General features: G+C 46.1%; 1 protein-coding gene across 1 annotated transcript in view; it reads left to right on the top strand.

Annotated features, from left to right (window-relative positions):
- LOC125452334 (dynein axonemal heavy chain 6-like) overlaps positions 1-24,585 on the top strand; it is a 920,763-nt gene that overhangs the window by 325,339 nt on the left and 570,839 nt on the right. Inside the window, exons 36-38 of the mRNA XM_059645527.1 lie at positions 1,015-1,104; positions 9,523-9,648; positions 16,152-16,422. Coding sequence (XP_059501510.1) covers positions 1,015-1,104; positions 9,523-9,648; positions 16,152-16,422 — 487 coding nt within the window. The remainder of the gene's footprint in view (positions 1-1,014; positions 1,105-9,522; positions 9,649-16,151; positions 16,423-24,585) is intronic.

Below are 24,585 nucleotides of genomic sequence, written 5' to 3'. Positions count from 1 at the left end.
ACTTTTAAAAATAGTCAGAATTAATTCCATTGCTAAAGATAGATGAAAGCACTCTCTAACAGTTTTAACAGAACACAGGACATAGTTATGTGATTTAATCCCCAAATAATGACTAAAAACACGAGAAATTTGACTCAGTAACTGTCAGAATAAGTCAGTGTCCCTTGTGTGGACGCAGTATGACTGAAGCATCCATTGCTATAAAAAAAAGGAACTTGATTCAAATCGTGACTTTCATTCTCAGGATGTTACAATGTACTTTACAGCTAAATAATACTTTTGAGTTGCAGTCATTGTCACAGTATTAGGAAATGCAGCAGCTAACTTGCAAGTAGCAAAGAACTAGTAGTCAAGTAGCTGGTTTTAATGATCCTTAACTTGTTCTGATAATGCTGATTGAGAAGTACATATTGGCCAGGACCCTGTGTAGAATTCAACAGCTGTTTTTCAAAATAGTGCCATGAATTTTTCACATCCACGAGGGAGCAGATGGATGAAGTAGCTTTGCCAGTGTAGCACTCCCTCGTGAACTGCACTACAAAAACAGACCAGATTGGCTCTCCAGGCCTGGTGGGGGTTTGCATGAATTCAGACTCAGCTTGCAATGGTGCAGGAGATCTGCTGGTCAGTACGGCTTGGTATTTGTACGAGCCATTTTCACACAGATTTCATTTTGCTGTTATATTTAGTTGGTGCAAGGCATCTGTGCTGCTAAACAGACCTGGATTGTCATAACTTTTCACTGCTTTTTCAACAGAAGGTGGAAATTGCAGCCGATGTTAGGGACAAAGTGACCTTCCAGCAAAATGATGTATTGAGACAATTGTTCCATGTGTTTGTGGACTATTTTTGACACTTCCGTATTCTTCCTGAGTCAGTACAACAATCCTGAGGACGAGAGAGAAACAGATAACTTAGACTCAAGAATTCCTAAGCAGCTGGTTCAGCACTGATAAAGCTGAATATCTGCTGTGATTGCTTTTCATGCTTCTGTTTTTTGTCTGTTTATTCCAGAAAGCAATAGCCATGGCAACTGTGGAACTAGGATTGCAGCCTTGGCCAAGCCAAGTGCAGAAGATTATCCAGTTATACAGCCAGATCTTGGTAAGTTTTCAACCGGGTTGAAATTATTGACTTTATCATTTGTTTATTTCATCAACCTAATTTCACTGATGTATATTTGTATTCCTCTGAGTATTGAAAATAAACCTTTCTCTTTTGCTTTATTGTTTGATGGATGTGTGTGTCACTAGCAAGTTCAGCATTTCTTGCCAATCTCTAATGCTGTTGAACTGAGCGGGCTGCTGAGCCACTTCAGAGGGTTTTCAGGTACTATTACCGATATCACCCTGTCCACAACACAGCACAATTAGCAGGGCAAGCACGCAGGCAGACAGGCAGGAGTGGGCAGCTTTCAAAGTTTTAAAAAATGCAAAGTCAGAAGTTAGGTGGCACCAGGTTGTAGCCCAACAGGTTTATTTGAAATCACAAGCTTTCAGAGCGCTGATCCTTCGTCAGGAGACGTGGACTATAATCTGGTGCCATGTGTCTTCTGTCTTTGTCCACCCCAATCCAACACCACAATCTCCACATTACCTTTAAAATTACAGGACGAAAGGGGGTGCTGCTGCCTTTGGAGGGTGCCCTGAGCAGATAACGCTTCAGTGGCAGACTCCATGACAAAATCCAAAAATTCCAGTTTGGCCATTCATCAATGAAACCAGGAAACACACAAAGGGTGGTATAGGTCAAGAACATTCTTCTTGGGAAGGCTGTGGTTGCTACAGGGACAATTGCACCTTTGAAGACCATAAACTTTCAGAAAAGCAGATAATGCTGGAAATGCTTCACAGATCAGACAGCATCTGTGGACAGAGATCTTCCCTCAGCAGTTTTTTATTGGGTACATTAAAGTCACCGTAGCCCTACCAGAAAATAGGGCTGCTCTTCTGTTAGAGAGAGAGGTCTGGCGGTGTTTTAACCTGAGGGTTGCTGTGACTCAGGTGAGGGAGCATCCTTCCTCATAACCTTAACCAGTGTGGCAACTGAACCTGCATTGTTGGTGTCACTCTGCATAACAAGCCAGCTGTCCAGCTGAATGACCCTCTAATTATCAATCAAGCATGGAATAAATGCTGTCAAGATCTGCCATGATCTAATTGAATGATAGGACAGAGCCATGGGGCTGAATGACCATCTGTTCCAAATTGTTCCTTGTTTCTATTCTCAAACAGAGCGCTGGGTTTTAAATCTGAATTTTTGAAGAAGTTGATATGTATCCACTTGATTTTTAATATAGTAACTGCAGGCTGACAGTAGTGGTATTTCCTGTTCAGTATCAGAGTGAAATTACAGTGCTGAGATCTTCAGAGCAGAGACAGATCTTTGCAAATTTAGACCCTGTCAGCTATCCAACTTGTTTGACAAAGCTTTGTTATAGATGTGGCATAGAATTCTTGAAAATTGGACATTTTTCCTGGTCCTGAAAACGCTTGGTGCATCAAAACTTCATTTTTCTTTGCATAAATTGAGAGAAATAATCAGGTGAAATTTGTACTCAATCGTATTTTGACATATTTAATTTGTGTTGTAGGACAATGTGAAACATGCAAACTTATGAACAAATGAATCAGGAGCAGGAATGAGGAGAGGTCAAGTAGGTTGCTCTTGTACTCATTGGAATTTAGAAGAATGAAGGAGACCTTAGTGAAACAGGCAAAATTCCTGAGGGATTTGATAGGGGAGATACGGAAATGTTACTTCCTATTATGAAAGAATCTAGGGCTAGAGGGTATAATCTGAGAATAAGAGGTTACATATTTAAGAAAGTGATGAGGAGGAATTTCCTCTCAAGGAGTAGTGAATCTGTTGAATTCTTCACTACAACGGGCTGTCGAGGTTGGGTCATTAAGCGCATTCAAGGCTGAGAAAGAGATTATTAATCAGAAAGGGAATCGAGTGTTATGGGAAAATGGAGTTGAGGATTGTCAAATCAGCCTTGATCAGCTTGAACATCAGAGCAGACTCAATGAGTTGAATGGCCTGTTTCTGGTCCTACATCTTACGGCCTTATAGAATAGACTGTTCATTCCCTTGCCTCTGAGCAAGCCGATCATAGCCGATCTGATGGTGATGTCAAATCCACTTTTCTCTCTGCCCTCTCCTTTGACTCCCTTGTTGATCCAGATTTTAAAATAATCTTCACAGAATCACGAGATTGTTACATTGCAGAAGGAGGCCATTTAGCCTGATCTGTGTGCAGCATTTCTCCCAGTATTTTAGCTTATTGCCAGTTGCCTGCCTTTTCCCCGTAACCTTGTACATTGTTTCTATGTAAATAGTCATCTAACATCTCTTTGAATAGAACATAGAACATAGAAAAGTACAGCACAGTATAGGCCCTTCGGCCCATGATGTTGTGCCGTGGAATATTCCTAATCCAAAAATAAAATAACCTAACCTACATTCCCCTCAATTCACAGCTGTCCATGTGCATGTCCAGCAGTCGCTTAAATGTCCATGTGCTTGTCCAGCAGTCGCTTAAATGTCACTAATGACTCAGCTTCCACGACTACCACTGGTAAACTATTCCATGCGCTCACAACTCTCTGGGTGAAGAACCTCCCTCTGACGTCTCCTCTATACCTTCCTCCTAACACCTTAAAACTATGACCCCTCGTGGCAGTCAGTCCTGCCCTGGGGAAAAGTCTCTGGCTATCGACTCTATCCATGCCGCTCATTACCTTGTACACCTCGATCAGGTCACCTCTCTTCCTCCTTCTCATCAGCCATTTCCTGGACCACTCTCCTAAACTGTCTAAATCTTTCTGAAGCTTCTGAGCTTCTCCTCAGTACTACCTGCCTGTCCACCTATCTTTGTATCATCGGCAAACTTCACCAGAATTCCCCCAGTCCCTTCATCCAGATCATTAATATATAAGGTGAACAGCTGTGGCCCCAACACTGAACCCTGCGGGACACCACTCATCACCAGTTGCCATTCCGAAAAAGAGCCTTTTATCCCAACTTTCTGCCTTCTGTCAGACAGCCAATCCTCAATCCAAGCCAGTAGCTCACCTTGAACACCATGGGCCCTCACCTTGCTCAGCAGCCTCCTGTGAGGCACTGTATCAAAGGCTTTTTGGAAGTCTAGATAGATAACATCTACTGGGTTTCCCTGGTATAACATACTTGTTATCTCTTCAAAGAATTCTAACAGGTTTGTCGGGCACGACCTCCCCTTACTAAATCCATGCTGACTTGTTTTAATCTGACCCTGCACTTCCAGGAATTTAGAAATCTCATCCTTGACAATGGATTCTAGAATTTTACCAACTACCGAGGTTAAGCTAGTCGGCCTATAATTTTCCATCTTTTGCCTTGATCCTTTCTTAAACAAGGGAGTTACAACAGCAATTTTCCAATCATCTGGGACTTTTCCTGACTCCATTGACTTTTGAAAGATCACGACCAAAGCCTCCACTATTTCCTCAGCCACCTCCCTCAGAACTCTAGGATGTAGCCCATCAGGGCCAGGTAATTTATCAATTTTTAGACCCTTTAGCTTTTCTAGCACTTTCTCTTTTGTAATGCCTACCATACTCAACTCTGCCCCCTGGCTCCCCCTAATTGTTGGCATACTACTCATGTCTTCCACTGTGAAGACTGACGCAAAGTACTTATTAAGTTCTTCAGCTATTTCCTTATCTCCCATCACTAGCCTTCCAGCATCAATGTGGAGCGGCCCAATATCTACTTTTGCCTCACGTTTGTTTCTTATGTATTGAAAGAAGCTTTTACTATCATTTCTAATATTACTAGCTAGCCTATCTTCATATGTGATCTTCTCCTTCCTTATTGCTATCTTTATTATCCTCTGTTTGTTTTTGAAGCCTTCCCAATCTTCTGATTTCCCAGTGCTCTTGGCCACTTTATAGGCTGTCTCTTTTTCTTTGATATATTTCCTGACTTCCTTTGTCAGCCATGGCTGTCTATCCCACCCTGGATAATCTTTCTTTTCTTTGGGATGAACCTCTGTACTGTGTCCTCAATTACACCCAGAAACTCCTGCCATTGTTGCTCTACTGTCTTCCCCGCTAGGCTCTGCTTCCAGTCGATTTTCATCAATTCCTCTCTCATGCCCCTGTAAATACCTTTATTTAACTGTAACACCATTACGTCTGGTTTTGCCTTCTCTCTTTCAAACTGCAGACTGAACTCTACCATATTATGATCGCTGTCTCCTAAGTGTTCCCTTACTTTAAGGTCTTTTATAAAGTCTGGCTCATTACATAGCACTAAGTCCAGAATAGCCTGCTCCCTTGTGGGCTCCATCACAAGCTGTTCCAAAAAGCCATCCTGCAAACATTCCATGAATTCTCTTTCTTTGGATCCACCAGCAACACTATTCACCCAATCCACCGGCATATTGAAGTCCCCCATGATCACCGTGACCTTGCCTTTCTGACATGCCCTATTTATTTCTCGGTGCATCTTGCGCCCCTGGTCCTGATCAATGTTAGGAGGTCTGTACATAACTCCCATTATAGTCTTTTTGCCTTTGTGGTTCCTCAATTCTACCCACACAGACTCCATATCTTCTGACCCTATGTCATTTAGTGCCGTAGATTTAATTCCATTCTTAACTAACAAGGCAACCTCACCCCTCTGCCCACCTCCCTGTCTTTTCGATATGTTGTGAATCCTTGGATGTTTAACTGCCAGTCCTGAGCTCCCTGCAACCATGTCTCTGTGATGCCTACCACATCATAATTATTCAAGAGGATTTGTGCTGTTAATTCATCTACTTTGTTGCGGATGCTACGAGCATTTAGAGAAAGTGTCTTAATACTAGCTTTCTTATCATTATTAGAGAGGTTGGAAATCCCAAGATGTCTTGTTATCCTTCCTTTTTGCTGCACTCCTAGTCTACCTCGAGCTTAAACCCACCTGTACACATGCTATCCTGTTGCTTATCTTTCCATTTAACTCCATACTCCCTTTCTCTTTCACTTTCCCTCCCCACCCCCCCAACTCAGAAGTATAAAGTCCTACTGACCACCCTATTTATCCTTTTCGCTAGAACACTGGTTCCAGATCGGTTCAGGTGGAGACCGTCCCATCGGTACAGATCCCCCCGGTTCCAAAACTGATGCCAATGCCCCATGAAATGGAATCCCTCTTTTCCACACCAATCCCTTAGCCACGTGTTTACTTCCCTAACTTTCTTTTCCCTGTGCCAATTGGCACGTGGATCGGGCAGTAATCCGGAGATTACGACCCTCGAGGACCTGTACTTCAATTTCTTTCCTCGTGCTTGATAATCCCTGAACAGATCCTCTACCCTAGCCTTGCCGATGTTGTTCGTCCCAACGTGGACCACAACAACTGGATCCTCCCCCTCCCGCTCCAATATCCTTTCAACCCGGTCAGAGATGTCCCGCACCCTGGCACCGGGCAGGCAACACGCTCTGCGGGTCTCCCGATCCGTCTTGCATAGGATACTATCTGTCCCCCTAATTATAGAATCCCCTATAACTACCTGTCTTTTTGCTCCCCCCTCTTGAATTACCTTCTGCACCACAGTGCCGTGGTCAGCTGGCTCATCCTGTCCACAATCCTTTTCCTCAACTGTACAGGGAGCAAGAATCTCATACCTGTAGCTCAAGGTCAAGGGCTGAGGCTCCTGCACTCCTGAACTTGGAATCCCCCTACCTGCCTCACTTACAGTCACACCCTGTTGACCCTGAACATTTTTTGAATTTGAATTACTTAATCTACTGGGTGTGACTGCCTCCTGAAACAAAGTGTCCAGGTAACTCTCCGCCTCCCGGATGTGTCGCAGAGTTTGAAGCTCAGATTCCAGATCATTTACTCTGATCCGGAGTTCTTCCAGCAACCAACACTTGCTGCCGCTCACTATGGGATCAGCCAGCTCCCACATCGTACGGCTACAGCACATCATCTGTCCAGCCATTACTACTTATTTAGTTAACTTTTACAACTTATGTATTAAATGCTTTATTATTAAATGCTTTCTAGTACTTCTCTCCTACACTCTTTTTCAATTATGCAATTAAACTTTTAATAAATTACACAATACACAAGGATATAAATTGAAATTGACCTTAACAACACACGAGAGTCCTTCTCGGTTAAAGCTCCCACACTTTCTGCTGCTGGAACAGGAATGGAGGGCTCCGACGGTCAAGGTGGGTATTTGCTAATCTTTAAAGCAGAGACTCACCCCAAGAGTAGAGTCTTGTAGAGTCGAGACTCTTTGGAATTCCCTTTATAGAATTATAGAATGTTTGGTCAATCAAGTCTGTCCCACTACCTCCATGAGTTCCACTTTCCTTTAGTAGGCCCATATCTGGATGTCCATGGCCCATAAACTTCCTCAAAAGGCAGTGGATGTAGGATCTTTAAATAGTTATAAGGTGAAGATGAATAGATTCTTGATTACCCAAGAGGATGAATGATTGACAGGTTAAAATTAGATCAGCCATGAGCGAATGCTGGAGCAGACTCGATGGTTTGAAAGGCCTAATTCTGCTCCTATGTTTTATGGTCTTGTGGTCCTTTCTGCTTCACAAGCTGAATGTTCCTGCTGCATTGTTCGTACACAAAGCTGCAGCTACTCGCCTGGGAACCAACTATAACCAAGTACACAAGTACATGCACGCACACACATCCAAACAATTACACACACAAACCAATCAGAAGCCTGTCACTAGTCAAAAGAACCTGAACATATAACCATGGAGATGGCAAGAACTGCCGATGCTGGAGTCAGAGACAACACAGTATGGAGCTGGAGGAATACAGCAGGCCAGGTAGCATTAGAGGAGCAGGAAAGATGGCATTTCAGGTCAGGACTCTTCTTCAGAAAATAACCATGGAGCCAAGATATCTAGCACCTCTTCCACTGCTTGAAAAAGACATTATGGACACAATGTAACTCACAATGAGTTCCAGTCACTTGATTTTAAAAACTGCTACATTTTCAAAAATGTCCAAAAATAAAAGTGTTCAGAGCCTTGCCCCTTCTTCAGGTGTTATTGACAGATGCTACCTTTCTCACTAACACCTGCAGGAGGGAGGCTCAGAGAGCCTGTGTTTTCAAATAAGCCTGTTGGACCATAACTTGGTGTCATGTGATTTCTGACTTTGTTTGGTTATAAAGAGCAGTAGATGCTAGTTGAAATGCTAAATCTGACATGGCTAGATGTTCACCTGCACATCTGCCAATGTGGTATACTGTATCCATTGTACCCGGTGTGGCTTCCTCTACATTGGGGAAACCAAGCGGAGGCTTGGGGACCGCTTTGCAGAACACCTCCGCTCGGTTCGCAATAAACAACTGCACCTCCCAGTCACGAACCAGTTCAACTCCCCCTCCCATTTCTCAGACGACATGTCCATCATGGGACTCCTGCAGTGCCACAATGATGCCACCCGAAGGTTGCAGGAACAGCAACTCATATTCCGCGTGGGAACCCTGCAGCCCAATGGTATCAATGTGGACTTCACCAGCTTCAAAATCTCCCCTTCCCCCAGCGCATCCCAAAACCAGCCCAGTTCGTCCCCTCCCCCCACTGCACCACACAACCAGCCCAGCTCTTCCCCTCCACCCACTGCATCCCAAAACCCGCCCAGCCTGTCTCTGCCTCCCTAACCTGTTCTTCCTCTCACCCATCCCTTCCTTCCACCCCCAGCCGCACCTCCATTTCCTACCTACTAACCTCATCCCACCTCCTTGACCGGTCTGTCTTCCCTGGACTGACCTATCCCCTCCCTACCTCCCCACCTATACTCTCTCCACCTATCTTCTTTTCTCTCCATCTTCGGTCCCCCTCCCCCTCTCTCCCTATTTATTCCAGAACCCTCACCCCATCCCCCTCTCTGATGAAGGGTCTAGGCCCGAAAAGTCAGCTTTTGTGCTCCTGAGATGCTGCTTGGCCTGCTGTGTTCATCCAGCTCCACACTTTATTATCATGGCTAGATGTTTGTTGGCCAAGGGGAAGAGATCTACAGCCCAGGCGAGTGAATGCACATATTTTTTCTTAAGGTGTATGTGCTACTGGCATGTCATTGGATAATTAGTTCAGAACAAAACCTCAGTTATCATCTAAAATACAGATCAGCACAATCTCATTGAGTGGCTGCAGGGCTAATTTCTGTTCTTATCTTCTAAATCTACCTTCTCTGGTCTCACCATAGAACTGTAATCGTACCTTCAATACCGATCATTCATATACTTCAATGTTCTCATTCTGACTGGCTCTTCCTATTGGCACCCTGTCTGTGCCCTTATCTACTTACATTACTCCTTCGCATCACCATCTCTTAATCCCATTCCATACATCAAAGGTAAAATATCTTTGCTCGAGTTTGACATTCCAGACTGAGATTATCTTTATTTCCGATATCGACATGAAGGGGCAAAGTAAAGGAGCACAGCAGCACTGAGAATCATACACTATCCTGAAGGTTTAATGGAAAATCTCCTTCACTGTGCAGGTCCATCCTGGAGTGATGCTTGTAGGTCCTACGTGTGGTGGAAAGACAACAGCCAGAAATATCTTACAGAAAGCCTTGATGATTTTACCAGGCATTGCTACTGATGCTGGGAGCGCCCCATCCTCGGTGAGTAGATTTTCAAATTCGGTCGTAGACTGTAAATGTGACTGGCTGGGTCAGTATTTATTGCCACCCAAAGTTCCTTCATGACAAGGTGGTGGTGAGCTGCCTTCTTGCATGGCTGCAGTTCATGTGCTGTAAGGAGAGAGTAATCCATCAATTCTATTCACCAAGTTAAAACAAAATGCTAATTAAAATAAACCAAATTCATTCAGAATCGCCGTAAATTATTTTCTGATATAGCAAGACATAAAGTGGCTAAAATGGTCTTTAATGTGAAGATTGAGACCTTCGGTTTAAATTTCAAACAGGGCTTACCAGAGCAGCGCTGAGGGAGCGCTGCACTGTCACATGGTCAATGCTGAGGGAGTGCTGCACTGTCAGGGGATCAGTGCTGAGGAAGCGCCGCGCTGTCAGAGGGTCAGTGGTGAGGGAGTGAGCACTGTCGGAGGGTCAGTGCTGAGGGAGTGAGCACTGTCGGAGGGTCAGTGCTGAGGGAGTGGGCACTGTCCGAGGGTCGGTGCTAAGGGAGTGGGCACTGTCGGAGGGTCAGTGCTGAGGGAGTGAGCACTGTCGGAGGGTCAGTGCTGAGGGAGCACCGCACTGTCGGAGGGTCAGTGCTGAGGGAGTGAGCACTGTCGGAGGGTCAGTGCTGAGGGAGCGGGCACTGTCGGAGGGTCAGTGCTGAGGGAGCGCCGCACTGTCGGAGGGTCAGTGCTGAGGGAACGCCGTGCTGTCAGAGGGTCAGTGCTGAGGGAGTGGGCACTGTCGGAGGGTCAGTGCTGAGGGAGCGCCACACTGTCAGAGGGTCAGTGCTGAGGGATCGCCGTGCTGTCAGAGGGTCAGTGCTGAGGGAGTGGGCACTGTCGGAGGGTCAGTGCTGAGGGAGTGGGCACTGTCGGAGGGTCAGTGCTGAGGGGGCGCCGCACTGTCGGAGGGTCAGTGCTGAGGGAGTGGGCACTGTCGGAGGGTCAGTGCTGAGGGAGCGCCGCACTGTCGGAGGGGCAGTGTTGAGGGAGCACCATGCTGTCAGAGGGTCAATGCTGAGGGAGCGCCGTGCTGTCAGAGGGTCAGTGCTGAGGGAGTGCTGCACTGTCGGAGGGTCAATGATGAGGGAGTGGGCACTGTCAACGGGTCAGTGCTAAGGGAGTGCCGCACTGTCAGAGGGTCAGTGCTGAGGGAGTGGGCACTGTCAGAGGGTCAGTGCTGAGGGAGTGGGCACTGTCAGAGGGTCAGTGCTGAGGGGGCGCCGCACTGTCAGAAGGTCAGTGCTGAGGGAGCGCCGTGCTGTCAGAGGGTCAGTGCTGAGGGAGCGCCGCGCTGTCGGAAGGTCAGTGCTGAGGGAGTGGGCACTGTCGGAGGGTCAGTGCTAAGGGAGTGCCGCACTGTCAGAGGGTCAGTGCTGAGGGAGCGCCGCGCTGTCGGAGGGTCAGTGCTGAGGGAGTGGGCACTGTCGGAGGGTCAGTGCTGAGGGAGTGGGCACTGTCAGAGGGTCAGTGCTGAGGGAGTGGGCAATGTCAGAGGGTCAGTGCTGAGGGAGCGCCGCACTGTCAGAGGCTCAGTGCTGAGGGAGCGCCGCACTGTCAGAGGGTCAGTGCTGAGGGAGTGCTGCACTGTCAGAGGCTCAGTGCTGAGGGAGCGCCGCACTGTCAGAGGCTCAGTGCTGATGGAGCGCCGCACTGTCGCAGGGTCAGTGCTAGGTCGTGGGCACTGTCGGAGGGTCAGTATTGAGGGAGCGCTGCACTGTCGGAGGGTCAGTGCTGAGGGCGTGGGCACTTTCGGAGGGTCAGTGCTGAGGGAGTGGGCACTGTCGGAGGGTCAGTATTGAGGGAGCGCTGCACTGTCGGAGGGTCAGTGCTGAGGGCGTGGGCACTTTCGGAGGGTCAGTGCTGAGGGAGTGGGCACTGTCGGAGGGTCAGTATTGAGGGAGCGCCGCACCATTAATCTCTTTCCTGTCACTCAGCTGATTTAGCATCTGTGTTGCTACAGTGCCTCTTATACCATGACCTATACCTTTACTCATATGTCTGTCATCAGGAACAGGAATGTATACCTTTTGGAAAGTGCACGGCCTTGGTGAGACCACACCTGGAGTATTGTGTGCAGCTTTTGACTCCTTTTCTGATGAATGATGTTCTTACTGTTGACGGAGTGCAGCAAAAGTTTATCAGGCTGATTCCGGGGCTGGTGGAACTGATGTATGGGGAGGGATTGACTTGGTTGGGATTGTTTTCACTGGATTTCAGACGAATGAGGGGGGATCACATGGAGACTTAGAAAATTCTAACTTAACGGGACATGGTAGATGCAGGGAGGATGTTCCCGATGGTGGGTATGTCCAGCACCAGGGGTCACAGTTTGGGGGTTCGGAGTAGACCATTTAGGACGGGGATGCGGAGACACTTCCTCACCCAGAGAGCGGTGAGCCTGTGGAATTCATTGCCTCAAAGGTTATGGTGCAGGGGTAGGTAAGTGGAGCTGAGTCTATGTAAAGATCAGCCATGATCTTATTGAATGGCAGAGCAGGCTTGATGGGCCGGATGGCCTACTCCTGTTCCTGGTTCTAATGTTCTTATCTTGTTATGTTTCCTATCACTGAAGTTAATCTGATCTGTAACTGCTGGGCTGATCTTCACAACCATTTCAGACAATCTATAGTTTACACCAAAAATTATATCTTTCTTATCCCTTAGCTGTAACTAAATTGATTCTGTCTTTGATGCAAATGAAACATCTTTTTTCTCCAGTAATGCAAAGCTCTCCATAACCAGAAGGTCCACCGCTCCTCTTTCTATCCTTCTAGTTAGGTACACGCTCCCATCTACCACTGGGAGCAATTGAGATATTACTACTTTTGAGATCTTTCTTGCTAATTTTCTACTGAGCTCCCTAAATTCCAATTTTATGATCTCATCCCCCTTCCCATCTCTATCCTTATTACCAATGTGGGCCCTAGCTTCTGGCTGTTCAGCCTCCCAGAAGCATATTCTGTATCTATTCTGTGATGCTCAGGGAAGGAACACACCATCCTGAAGGGGGTGGCCATGGGCACCCGCATGGGCCCCAGCTATGCCTGCCTCTTTGTAGGTTACGTGGAACAGTCCATCTTCCGCACCTACACAGGCCCCAAACCCCACCTCTTCCTCCGGTACATTGATGACTGTATCGGCGCCGCCTCTTGCTCCCCAGAGGAGCTCGAACAGTTCATCCACTTCACCAACACCTTCCACCCCAACCTTCAGTTCACCTGGGCAATCTCCAACACATCCCTCACCTTCCTGGACCTCTCAGTCTCCATCTCAGGCAACCAGCTTGTAACTGATGTCCATTTCAAGCCCACCGACTCCCACAGCTACCTAGAATACACCTCCTCCCACCCACCCTCCTGCAAAAACTCCATCCCCTATTCCCAATTCCTCCGCCTCCGCCGCATCTGCTCCCACGATAAGACATTCCACTCCCGCACATCCCAGATGTCCAAGTTCTTTAAGGACCGCAACTTCCCCCCCACGGTGATTGAGAACGCCCTTGACCGCGTCTCCCGCATTTCCCGTAACACATCCCTCACACCCCGCCCCCGCCACAACCGCCCCAAGAGGATCCCCCTCGTTCTCACACACCACCCTACCAACCTCCGGATACAACGCATTATCCTCCGACACTTCCGCCATTTACAATCCGACCCCACCACCCAAGACATTTTTCCATCCCCACCCCTGTCTGCTTTCCGGAGAGACCACTCTCTCCGTGACTCCCTTGTTCGCTCCACACTGCCCTCCAACCCCACCACACCCGGCACCTTCCCCTGCAACCGCAGGAAATGCTACACTTGTCCCCACACCTCCTCCCTCACCCCTATCCCAGGCCCCAAGATGACATTCCACATTAAGCAGAGGTTCACCTGCACATCTGCCAATGTGGTATACTGCATCCACTGTACCCGGTGCGGCTTTCTCTACATTGGGGAAACCAAGCGGAGGCTTGGGGACCGCTTTGCAGAACACCTCCGCTCAGTTCGCAACAAACAACTGCACCTCCCAGTCGCAAACCATTTCCACTCCCCCTCCCATTCTCTTGATGACATGTCCATCATGGGCCTCCTGCACTGCCACAATGATGCCACCCGAAGGTTGCAGGAACAGCAACTCATATTCCGCCTGGGAACCCTGCAGCCATATGGTATCAATGTGGACTTCACCAGTTTCAAAATCTCCCCTTCCCCCACTGCATCCCTAAACCAGCCCAGTTCATCCCCTCCCCCCACTGCACCACACAACCAGCCCAGCTCTTCCCCCCCACCCACTGCATCCCAAAACCAGTCCAACCTGTCTCTGCCTCCCTAACCGGTTCTTCCTCTCACCCATCCCTTCCTCCCACCCCCAGCCGCACCCCCAGCTACCTACTAACCTCATCCCACCTCCTTGACCTGTCCGTCTTCCCTGGACTGACCTATCCCCTCCCTACCTCCCCACCTACACCCTCTCCACCTATCTTCTTTGCTCTCCATCTTCGGTCCGCCTCCCCCTCTCTCCCTATTTATTCCAGTTCCCTCCCCCCATCCCCCTCTCTGATGAAGGGTCTAGGCCCGAAACGTCAGCTTTTGTGCTCCTGAGATGCTGCTTGGCCTGCTGTGTTCATCCAGCCTCACATTTTATCATCCTGAAGGATTGATGGGTGCAGAAATACCAGTCCCTGAAAGAACAGAATCTCTTATCAGTACTGCCCTTCCACTTTCTTCCCCTGGTTCTGTAGAGCTGGGCCGCCCAATGGCCTCATCAATAGTGACTGGGACCACTGGGGCCTCCTGTACTACCTTCCTGTTTGTCATGGCCTGCTTGAAGGTCACTCGTTTCTGATCTTCCTGCTAGAAGCAAGTTTGCAATGTGACTACCTCACTGAATGTGCTTCTCGAATTTAAGGATACCCCTCAGTGACTGAAGTTGCTGCTCGAGTTGAGGTTAAGTCATGGGAAGCCAGTGACTCTTCCTTCACATGGGCTCACTTAGGTCATGACAAGCATTCACATGGCTCCTCATATACCACAAGATGCGCATTCTACTCGGCCTGACTGCCCTGACGTACCTTCAACTTACACTTAGAAGTTACTTCATTGCCTTTATCTTCAGTTACTTTTCCTTAGCTTGTTACTTTAACCTTACTCTTGTACTATTAACTAGAAACTGAACAGTAGTAGAAAGTCGATGTTTTCATCCTTATTAACGAATCAGTTACCTGTCCTGTGTCTACAGAAATTTACATTTTCCAAAATTAGTTGCGTTGAAACACAGGGCCAAGCAACAGTTGCTTAACACTCATGAGTTGCTAATCTACTCACAACTTCCCTGTGATGACGCTTAAGGATTATCTTTCCTCTGTCCTCTCAATGTTTTCTCTGGCATCCACCTCCCCTCTCCCTTATGACTTTCTTTTGGTTTGAGTAAATTGAACAAAGCTGGAATACATGCAGCTCTGGTCAAATCCCTGCTACAATGCTGGATCTGCTACTGGTAAATGTGGAATCAAATGGCAACTAGATGGTCTCTCTCTCTCTCCTGAGCTTCTTGGGCCTTTCATCTTCAGGTTGCCTGACCTTTCTCAGGTCCAGCACTTTGAGTGGGTTTGTCAGCAGAACACCAATGGGCACCCACCCCAGCACGAGGAAATGAACACTCTTTGGAGCTAACTTACCTCACTCTTATCTCAGCTATATGAGGTTGGATCCTGCAGGGGGTTGGCTCGGGGATGGTGGGGAGCTCAGAAAATCTCATGGGAATATAAAAGGAGAGAAACAGTGGAAATCAGCCTCTTCATCCACGTCAAACTACCCTGTGCTTGCCGTTGACCCTGGGAAGATTTCACAAACACCATTCTCACTCTCTGCCTCCTAAAGGAAGGATGTTTGGTAGACTTTGATGTTGAGGACAAGGTTAAATCATTGGAGCATGAGGTTCTGTGTGTTGGAACTGCTTTCAGCCCTTGTGTTATTCCACTCCGAAAGATTAGCTCAGAAACATTTATCCTCAGAGGAATTACATTCAAAAAGTAAAGATGTGGGAGGAGGTGATTCAGAGCAATGGGGTGCCAGAGAATGGGTAGTGATTGAGAAAGCAGGAGATAATACTGGAAGTTGTGAGATATGGGTCTCGTGAATGTTCACCAGAAGGGGAAGTTGTTCAGGAAACAGTGTGTCTCCCTGCAGCTACTGAAATCGGTTTTACACCTGACTCGTTTTCTTCCCTGTCATTTTAGAATGAATGGATAAAAGTGTTCACAGATAATGAAAAATTAAGCCATTGGTATTTGACTGCCCCCTAGGATTTTTCGCAATGTGAGGTGTGAGATTAATCTTGATTTCCTGGAACCTCCAGGACAGTCCTGTGAGGATTGACAATCCTAATTTGGAGCCCGGAATAGAATGATGGAGAGTGGGAGAGTTTAGGGTGAAGTGATAAGTCGTAATGTAAGGGTCACCCAGATGCTCAAACCTGTTTCCCAAATGTTTTTATTAGCCTCTACAGAGCCCCATGGCTAAGAGAGGCAAAGTAGAAACCTTCACCATCAATCCCAAGTGCATCAGTCTCGGAGAGCTGTATGGGCATGTGGACCAGCACACAATGGACTGGTCTGATGGCTTGCTGGCTCAGGCAATGCGGAAGTTTGCAAAGGACCTACACAAAGAGTATGACCACAATTTGGAGATGAAGATGCTTTCGACTGCTTTTGTGAATGTTGACAGAAAATGGATTGATTTCCAAGATCATAAGAGCCCAGAAACTGAAGGTGAGTGCATTTGATCAATGAGACTCTGCTTGTATTGAAACAGATAGAATGCATGCTCTTTGTTGATGGGGAAATTGGATGCTGCAGGAAACGTCAAGCTAAATGGGATGGTCAAACATATATTACAACATACATTCATTTCCCACAGTGGAATATGAGCATAATTTATGTTAAAGCATTGGAATTTACTTTGCAGGCAGAGGCGGGAGGAATTCTGTTTCAAAACCAGATTGTTAGGTCAAGGGAAGGTTATCTGTCTCAGGTCAGAAAGGAGAAGTTAACCCAGACCCACTGAAACAAACCTATTCAGTTTTGTGTTATTCATTCATGGGATATGGTCATCACTGACTGGACTAGTATTTATGCCCATCTCTAATTGTTCATGTGAAAGTGGTGGCACTGAGTTACATCTTGAACCATCACAGTCTTTGTGGTGGTGGTTCACTGACAAGGCTGTTAAGGAGGGAGTCAGGACATGAATATAAAAGCAGGGATGTACTACTGAGGCTTCGGAAGGCTCTGGTCAGGCTGCATTTGGAGTATTGTGTGCAGTTTTGGGTCACATATCTCAGGAAGGATGTATGGCCCTGGAGTGGGTTCAGAGGAGGTTCACAACAATAGTCCCAGGAATGGAAAGTTTAACATATGAGGAACTTTTGAGGACGCTGGGACTGTACACATTGGAGTTTAGAAGGATGAGGGAGGATCTAATTGAAACTTAGAATACAGAATGGCCTGGACGTTGGGAGTGGATGTTGGGAAGATGCTTCCATTGGTAGGAAAGTCTAGGACCTGAGGGCACAGCCTTAGAGTAAAGGGAAGACCTTTAAGAACGGACATAAGGAGAAACTACTTCAGCCAGAGATGCTAAATCTATGGGATTCACTGCAATAGAAGGCTGTGGAGGCCAGGTCACTGAGTACATTTAAGGCTGAGATAAATAGGTTCTTGATTATCCAAGGGTTCAAGGGTTACAGGGAGAAAGCAGGAGAATGGGGTTGAGGAACTTATCAGCCATGATTGAATGGCAGAACAGACTCAATGGGCCAAATGGCCTATTTTCTGCTCCTATGTCTTATGGTCTTATGGACTTTGATGCAGAGTCAGTGAAGCAATAGTGATATTTTCCGAGTCAGGATAGTATATGACTTGGGGGGGAACTGGTTTGGAAGAGATTTTCACCCTGGTGAGATCGGCAGTGTGCCATGGATGGTTGGTTTGGTGGCTTCACTGCCTAATCTTTGGCCAGAAGGGATCGAGGTTTCTTGATTTGATTACAGCCTACATAAATTAGATAAGGATCACAGAAGAACATTATCTGTGTCAAAAACAAAAGACTGCAAATTATGGAAATATGTGTTACAACATGAAGACAGATGGCTGATGTAAATCAGCGTTTTTACCTCTGTATTTGGAACATAGAGTAATATTAAATTGTCAAAGATCTCCAATCAGTCGCTTTAATGTTTCCTAACCAAACTTTTGAATAACCAATCCAAGACTTTGTAAAAAATTAATTTTCCACACGGTGGTTTTGTATCTTAAACAAAATATATCTAAGACAATGAACAGAGAGAAATTTAAACATCATGGTGTAGCAGCTCCAGAAACCCGACTAGAAAGGAACATCATTTATTTTTGAACCCCAAAACATAGAGCCCCTACTCGTTGCTTACATAGGCTATTCCCAGCCCAGGGCAAACCATTCTGCGGACCCATGTTTGCTCTGCTTTGTTTTTAACTACTGCCCATCACCTGTAAAAATCCCCATGCAGCCAATTCGGATTTTACATACAAAGCCCAATGTAGACAATGCACACCATCAAATGTAAAGGGTAGGGAAAGAGGGGAGGAGCGAAATCAATATGAATGTGCAGGAGGAAATAAAGCATTGTATCCCTGCTGTGCCCACCTCTCTCTAAAGGCATCCAGAGCATTGAAGGACACTGTATGCTCCCTCTCCAAGGACACCTGGGCACAAACATAACCACAGAAGAGCTGCATGAGTCTGCTTTATAAAGGGCTCAGGTGATGAGTTCCAGCTATGCAGCTAGGTCTGTTATCAAAGGAGATTAGTTAGTGATTTCCCCATTGGCCTTGTAGGGGTTATCACACACGGTAAACTGATTAATACCTGTGCTTTCAACTGAAAACATTTGTACCCAGCCCCATTCACATGAAAGGCAGAGAAATACAATTAAGCAATAGATAAAAGAAAATATCAAAGCTGACTAGATTACTTAACTGTCCTTCATGATGTTGTTTCATAGTCATAAATGTGGACTCACACAGCTAAAGGTAACAATACTCCTAACTCAGCTTTCTATTGAGTTTCCAGAAGCAGGTGTATCAGATAATGCAGGAAGCTTTGAAATCTTCATGTTGCCTCAGCAGCAACACAGAACCATCTCTCAGAAACACATTTCAAAACAAAACTTTAATTCTGGTTGCACCCTGACAGTTTGATTGATTCTTCCTGAGGCTTCAGTTACCATTCAACAATAGCCATCTGCTTGAAAAGAGGGTTTCTCTCAGACCTGCTGGAACCAATCCCCAGGTACTGAACTTGCAGCCAACTTCTGTTACCTGTTTAAACACAGTGGTCTCCCCAGGATTGCTCTGTCTGTTAGAACATTTTTAATCAAGGCTCAGCCCACAATCATCCTCCAGGCCTGATCTCAGAATCAAATAAAGCTTGTTTCATCTGCTCTTTTTTTAATTCAAGCTGTCCCAAAAACTACCAGCAATTTCCAGCTGATAGTTCAAAACTGATGAAAGAATAAAAGTACAGGAGTTCTCTTATAACATGATAGTCACATTCTTGTGCAACCTTGCACTGCAGAAAATCGCTATAGAAAATCGCATGATAGGGAATTCGCTGTATTGTACAGTCGAAATTTTGCATCATCCAAACAGCGTCCACTATTCATCAATCACATTACAGCCAATTCCTGTTAATGAAACATGTGTTATAGTGGAAATACTTGGAATGAAAAATCAGTGAGCGTTCGAACATATGAAATAAAAACGAAAACTGCTGACAACAGTCAGGCAATACGTATGGATTGGGAAGCAGAGTTAACATTTCAGATCAATTCCGTTGTGTCAGAAATGAAGTAAGTTAAAGATTAACAGGATCTAAACAGATGCTGAAGCTGGTAAATGGAGGAAAAGTGGTACGATTAGAATTGTTTCTGTATTCATTAACGGGATGTGGGCACTTCTGGTGAGGTTGCATTTGTTGTCCATCCCTATTTCTTGAACCACTGCATCCCATGTGATGTAGGGGCACTCAAAGTGCTATTAGGAAGGGAATTACAGAATGTAGAAACAGCAACACTGAAGGAACAGTGAGGTAGTTTCAAGTCAGGGGTGGAGTTGGAGGGGAGCCTGCCAATGCTGGTGGGGGAATGTGCTGGAACTGAGGTCCCATTAAGACATGATCCGTACCATATCGAAACATAGAGACATAATTAATTATCAAGACCAAATCCCGCCTTCCCCCAAATCCCTTTGATCTCTTTGACCACTACCCCCTTCTTGCAAACATCAACAACTTTCTGTGAACTTCACAGGTTCACCACTGTCTGAATGAAGACATTTCTCTTCATCTCAGTCCAAAAATATTTGCTCTTCATCCTTATACTATGACCCTTGGCTCTGGATGCCGCCTGCTATTGGGAACATCCTTCCTGCCTCGGACCTGTCTAGTCTTAATTGGATTTTATAGGTTTCTATGAAAGTCCCCTCATTCTTCCAAACTCCAATGAGTACAATCTTAACCAACTTAAATCTCTCTTCATCTGTCAGCCCTGCTATTCCAGGAATCTATCTGGTAAACCTTCGCCACACTCCCTTTGCAGCAAGATCATGTCTCAGATAAGGGACTACACACAATACTCCAGATGTGGCCTCCCCAGTGCCCTGTATAATTGCAGCAATAATCCCTCCTCCTGCACGCGAATCCTCTCGCTGTGAAAGCCAACATAGCATTGGCCTTCTTTACTGCCAGCTGCACCTGCACTTAATTTCAGCAACTGGCGCATGAGGACACCCAGGTGCCATTAAAAATTCTCCTCTCTCAATTTACAGCCATTCGTGTAATAATCTGCTTTCCTATTTTTGATACCTTATATTTTTCCACATTCTATAGCATCTGCCTTACATTTGCCCACTCAATCAGCTTATCCAAATGCAAAGTCTCGGCATCCTCTTCAACTTTGAGTCATCTGCAAAGTTTGAGATATTCCATTTACTTCCTTCATCTAAATCATTAATATATATTACAAATAACTTGGTGGGGGTTCAAGCCTTATCCCCAAGGTACCCCACTAGTCATTGACTATCTCTTGGAAAAAGACCTTTTTTTTTTCCTTTTAACCAGTTCAACTCCCCTTCCCACTCCGTGGGTGACATATCCATCCTGGGACAAAAACAAAGTTGCTGGAAAAGCTCAGCAGGTCTGGCAACATGTGTGGAGGAGAAAACAGAGTTGGGAATTAAACAGAGAGAGGAGGGATAGGGCTGGGGAAGGAAGGTGGGGTGGTGATAGGTGAGTGCAGGTAGGGAGTGGTGGGGGATTGGTCAGTGAGGTGGGAGGGGTGGATAGGTGGGAGGGAAGATAACAGGTTGTGTTATCAGATGTCTGTGACCCTTCCTCAGAACAGGAGGATGAAGTGGAACTGCAGAGTGGTGCAGCCCTGAGCCAGCACATTGCAATGCTATTGGAGAGTGACATGTCCATACTGGGCCCACAAACTGGAGGACAGCACCTCATATTCTGCCTTGGGAACCAGTAGCCCGATAGCCTAAACATGGAATTCACCAGCTTTAAAATCTGCCACCCCTGGCCTCATCCTATGACCAACCCTCCCTCCAATCCCTGCCTCCTTGACCTGACACAACGTGTTATCTTCCCTCCCACCTATCCACCCCTCCCACCTCACTGACCAATCCCCCACCACTCCCTACCTGCACTCACCTATCACCACCCCACCTTCCTTCCCCAGCCCTACCCCTCCTCTCTTTGTTTAATTCCCAGCTCCCTTCCCCTTCCCCCATTTCTGAAGAAGGGTCCTGACTCAAAATGTCAACTTTCCTGCTCCCCTGATGCTCCCTGACCTGCTGTGTACCTCCAGCTCCTCTCTGTGTTTTCTCTGACTCCAGCATTGGCAGTTCTTGCTATCTCTGTTTTTTCCTTCTCTTTGTTTTTTGTCTGTCAACCTGTTTTGTATCCATGTCAGCAGGCTACCTCCAAGCCCATGCACTTCAGTTTTAAATATTAATCTCTTAAGTGGGATAGCATTGAAAGCCTTCTGCAAGTCCAAATAAACCACATTCACTGACTCCCCCAAAAGTATAAATGCCTTATTCCATCACCAAAATGATCCGTTTGATTCTGTTTATTATTATTGGTTAGAGCAAACGCGACTTTCACCAAGCTTTCCAAGAGAGTCAAAAATAACATGTCCAATACAGGCAAACATATTTTCTGAACAAGAGGTAAACTAGTTATCAATGAAACTGCTGTGTGAATTAAAATATATCCCCCTTAACATCAGACACATACACCCCAAATGGGACAAAGACATACATGATCTTACTCTGCAGAGCAATTCTGAGCAGAAATATCATAAAATGGGAACAGATGCTGTCAGCGAAGAGCACAATAGAAATGTGGAGATTGTTTAAGGAATGCATATTGCGTGTGCTTGATATGTTTGTCCCTAGCAGGCAGGGAAAATGCAGTAGAGTGAGGGAGCCTTCGTTCTCAAGAGAGGTCAAACAGCTGGTTAAAGAGGAAGGAGGACGCTTATGTGAGGTTTAGGAAACAAGGAACGGGAAAGGCTCCAGATGGATACAAGTTATCCAGGAAGGAGCTGAAGAAAGGGCTTAGGAGAGCTATACGGAGGCAGGAGAAAACCTTGGCAGATATGATCAAAGAAAACTCCAAGGTTTTTTACACGTACATGAGGAATAAGAGAATGACCAGAGAAAGGGTAGGGATGATCAAGGATTGTAAAGGGAATTTTTGCACGGACCCTAAAGAGATAGGAGAGGTCCTTACTGAATACTTTTCTTCAGTATTCACAACTGAGAGGGATCTCATTGTAGAGGAGAACAGTGTGAAACAGGCTGGTAGGTCGATGTTAGTAAGGAAGATGTACTAGGAATTTTGAGGAAATTGAAGATACGTAAGTCCCCCGGGCCTGATGAGAAGCGAGGGAAAAGATCGTAGGGCCTTTGTCAATGATCCTTTTGACCTCACTGTACGCAGGTATCGTGCCGGAATATTAGAGAGAGGCAAATGTCATTCCCTTGTTCAAGAAAACGAATAGGGATAACCCCGGAAATTACAGGCCGGTTAGTCTTACTTCAGTGGTAGGCAAATGATTGGAAAGGGCTGTGAGAGACAGGATTTATGATCACTTAGAAAGGCACAATTTGATTTGTGATAGCGTGGATTTGTGAGGGGTAGATCATGCCTCACAAACCTGATTGAGTTCTTTGAAGAGATGACCAAACACGTGGATGAAGGTAGAGCAGTGGATGTGGTATACATGGATTTAAGGAAGGCGTTTGATAACGTTTCGCATGGTAGGCTCATGGGGGAAATGTGGCAGATTAGGTTCGGAATTGGCTGACCCTTAGAAGACAAAGGGTGGTAGTGGACGGAAAATATTTAACATGGTGCGCAGTTACAAGTGGTGTACGACAAGGATCTGTTCTCTTCTATTTGTGATTTTTGTAAATGATTTGGATGTAGGAGTGGAAGAGTGGATTAGTAAGTTCGCGGACAATACGAAGGTGGGTCAAGTTGTGGATGGTGTGGAGGGCTGTTCTAGGTTACGAGGGGACATTGATAGGATGCAGAGCTGGGCTGGGAAGTGGCAGATGGAGTTTAACCCTGAAAAGTATTAGGTGATTCATTTTGGAAGGACAAACTTGAAAGCAGAATACAAGGTTAGCGGAAAGATTCTTGGCAGTGTGGAGGAGCAGAGGGATCTTGGGTTCATGTTCTCTGAAAGCTGCCACCCAGGTGAATAGAGTTGTTAAGAAGGCATATGGTGTGTTAGCTTTCATTAATAGAGGGATTGAGTTCAAGAGGCATGAAGTTATGCTTCAGCTACACAAAAGCCTGGTTCAGCCACTGGAGCATTGTGGCCGGTTCTGGTCGCCCCATTGCAGGAAAGATGTGGAAGCGTTGGAGAAGGTGCAGAAGAGGTTTACCAGGATATTGCCTGGAATGGAGGGAAGGCCTTATGAGGAAAGGTTGAGACAGCTAGGACTTTTCTCTTTAGAGGGACGAAGGATGAGAGGTGACTTGATAGAGGTGTACAGAATGATCCGAGTTAGAGAGAGACAGCCAGAGACTTTTTCCTAGGGTGGAGGTAGCTTTTATGAGGGGACAAAGTTTGAAAGTGAGTGGAGGTAGATATCGGTGAGACGTCAGAGGTGGGTTCTTTACTCAGAGAGTGGTAGGGGGATGGAATGCATTGCCAGAGAGGGTAGTGGAGTTGGCCTCATTAGGGGCATATAAGCAGCTATTAGATAGGCATATGGATGATAGTATGAGGTCGGGGTGGAGGTTAGATAGACCTTAGGATTAGGATAAAAGTTCGGCACAGCATCATGTGTACCGCTGTGTGGTTCTATGTTCTTTGTTCTATGACAACAAATGCTGGTATAAAAAATGATGGACAACTTTGTTATGCTGACAAGGGCGGCACGGTGGCTCAGTGGTTAGCACTGCTGCCTCACAACACCATTGAACTGGGTTTGATTTCAGTCTCAGACGACCATCTATGTGGAGTTTTCATGTTCTCCCCATCTCTGTGTGGGTTTCTGCTCGGTTCTCCAGTTTCCTTCCATAGTCCAAAGATGTGCAGGTTAGATGGATTGACCATGTTAAATTGCCTGTGGTGGCAAAGGATGTGTAGGCTAAGTGGATTGTCCATGGGAAATGGAAGGTTACAGGTATACGGTAGGAGGTTGGGTGTGGATGGGATGTTCTTTGGAGGGTTTGTGTGAACTTAATGGGCCAAATGACCTGCTTCCACACTGTAGGAATTCTACGACTCTCATATCTCCCTCTACCCTCAGATACATCTCATCCAGTCCTGAAGCCTTGTCAATTTTATGTACAGACAGTCTATCTGTTAC

Source organism: Stegostoma tigrinum, chromosome 4 (assembly GCF_030684315.1).
Source record: "Stegostoma tigrinum isolate sSteTig4 chromosome 4, sSteTig4.hap1, whole genome shotgun sequence".
NCBI lineage: Eukaryota > Metazoa > Chordata > Chondrichthyes > Orectolobiformes > Stegostomatidae > Stegostoma > Stegostoma tigrinum.
The sequence above is the reverse complement of the archived record's forward strand: the minus strand, read 5'-3'. Positions and strand labels throughout refer to the sequence as shown.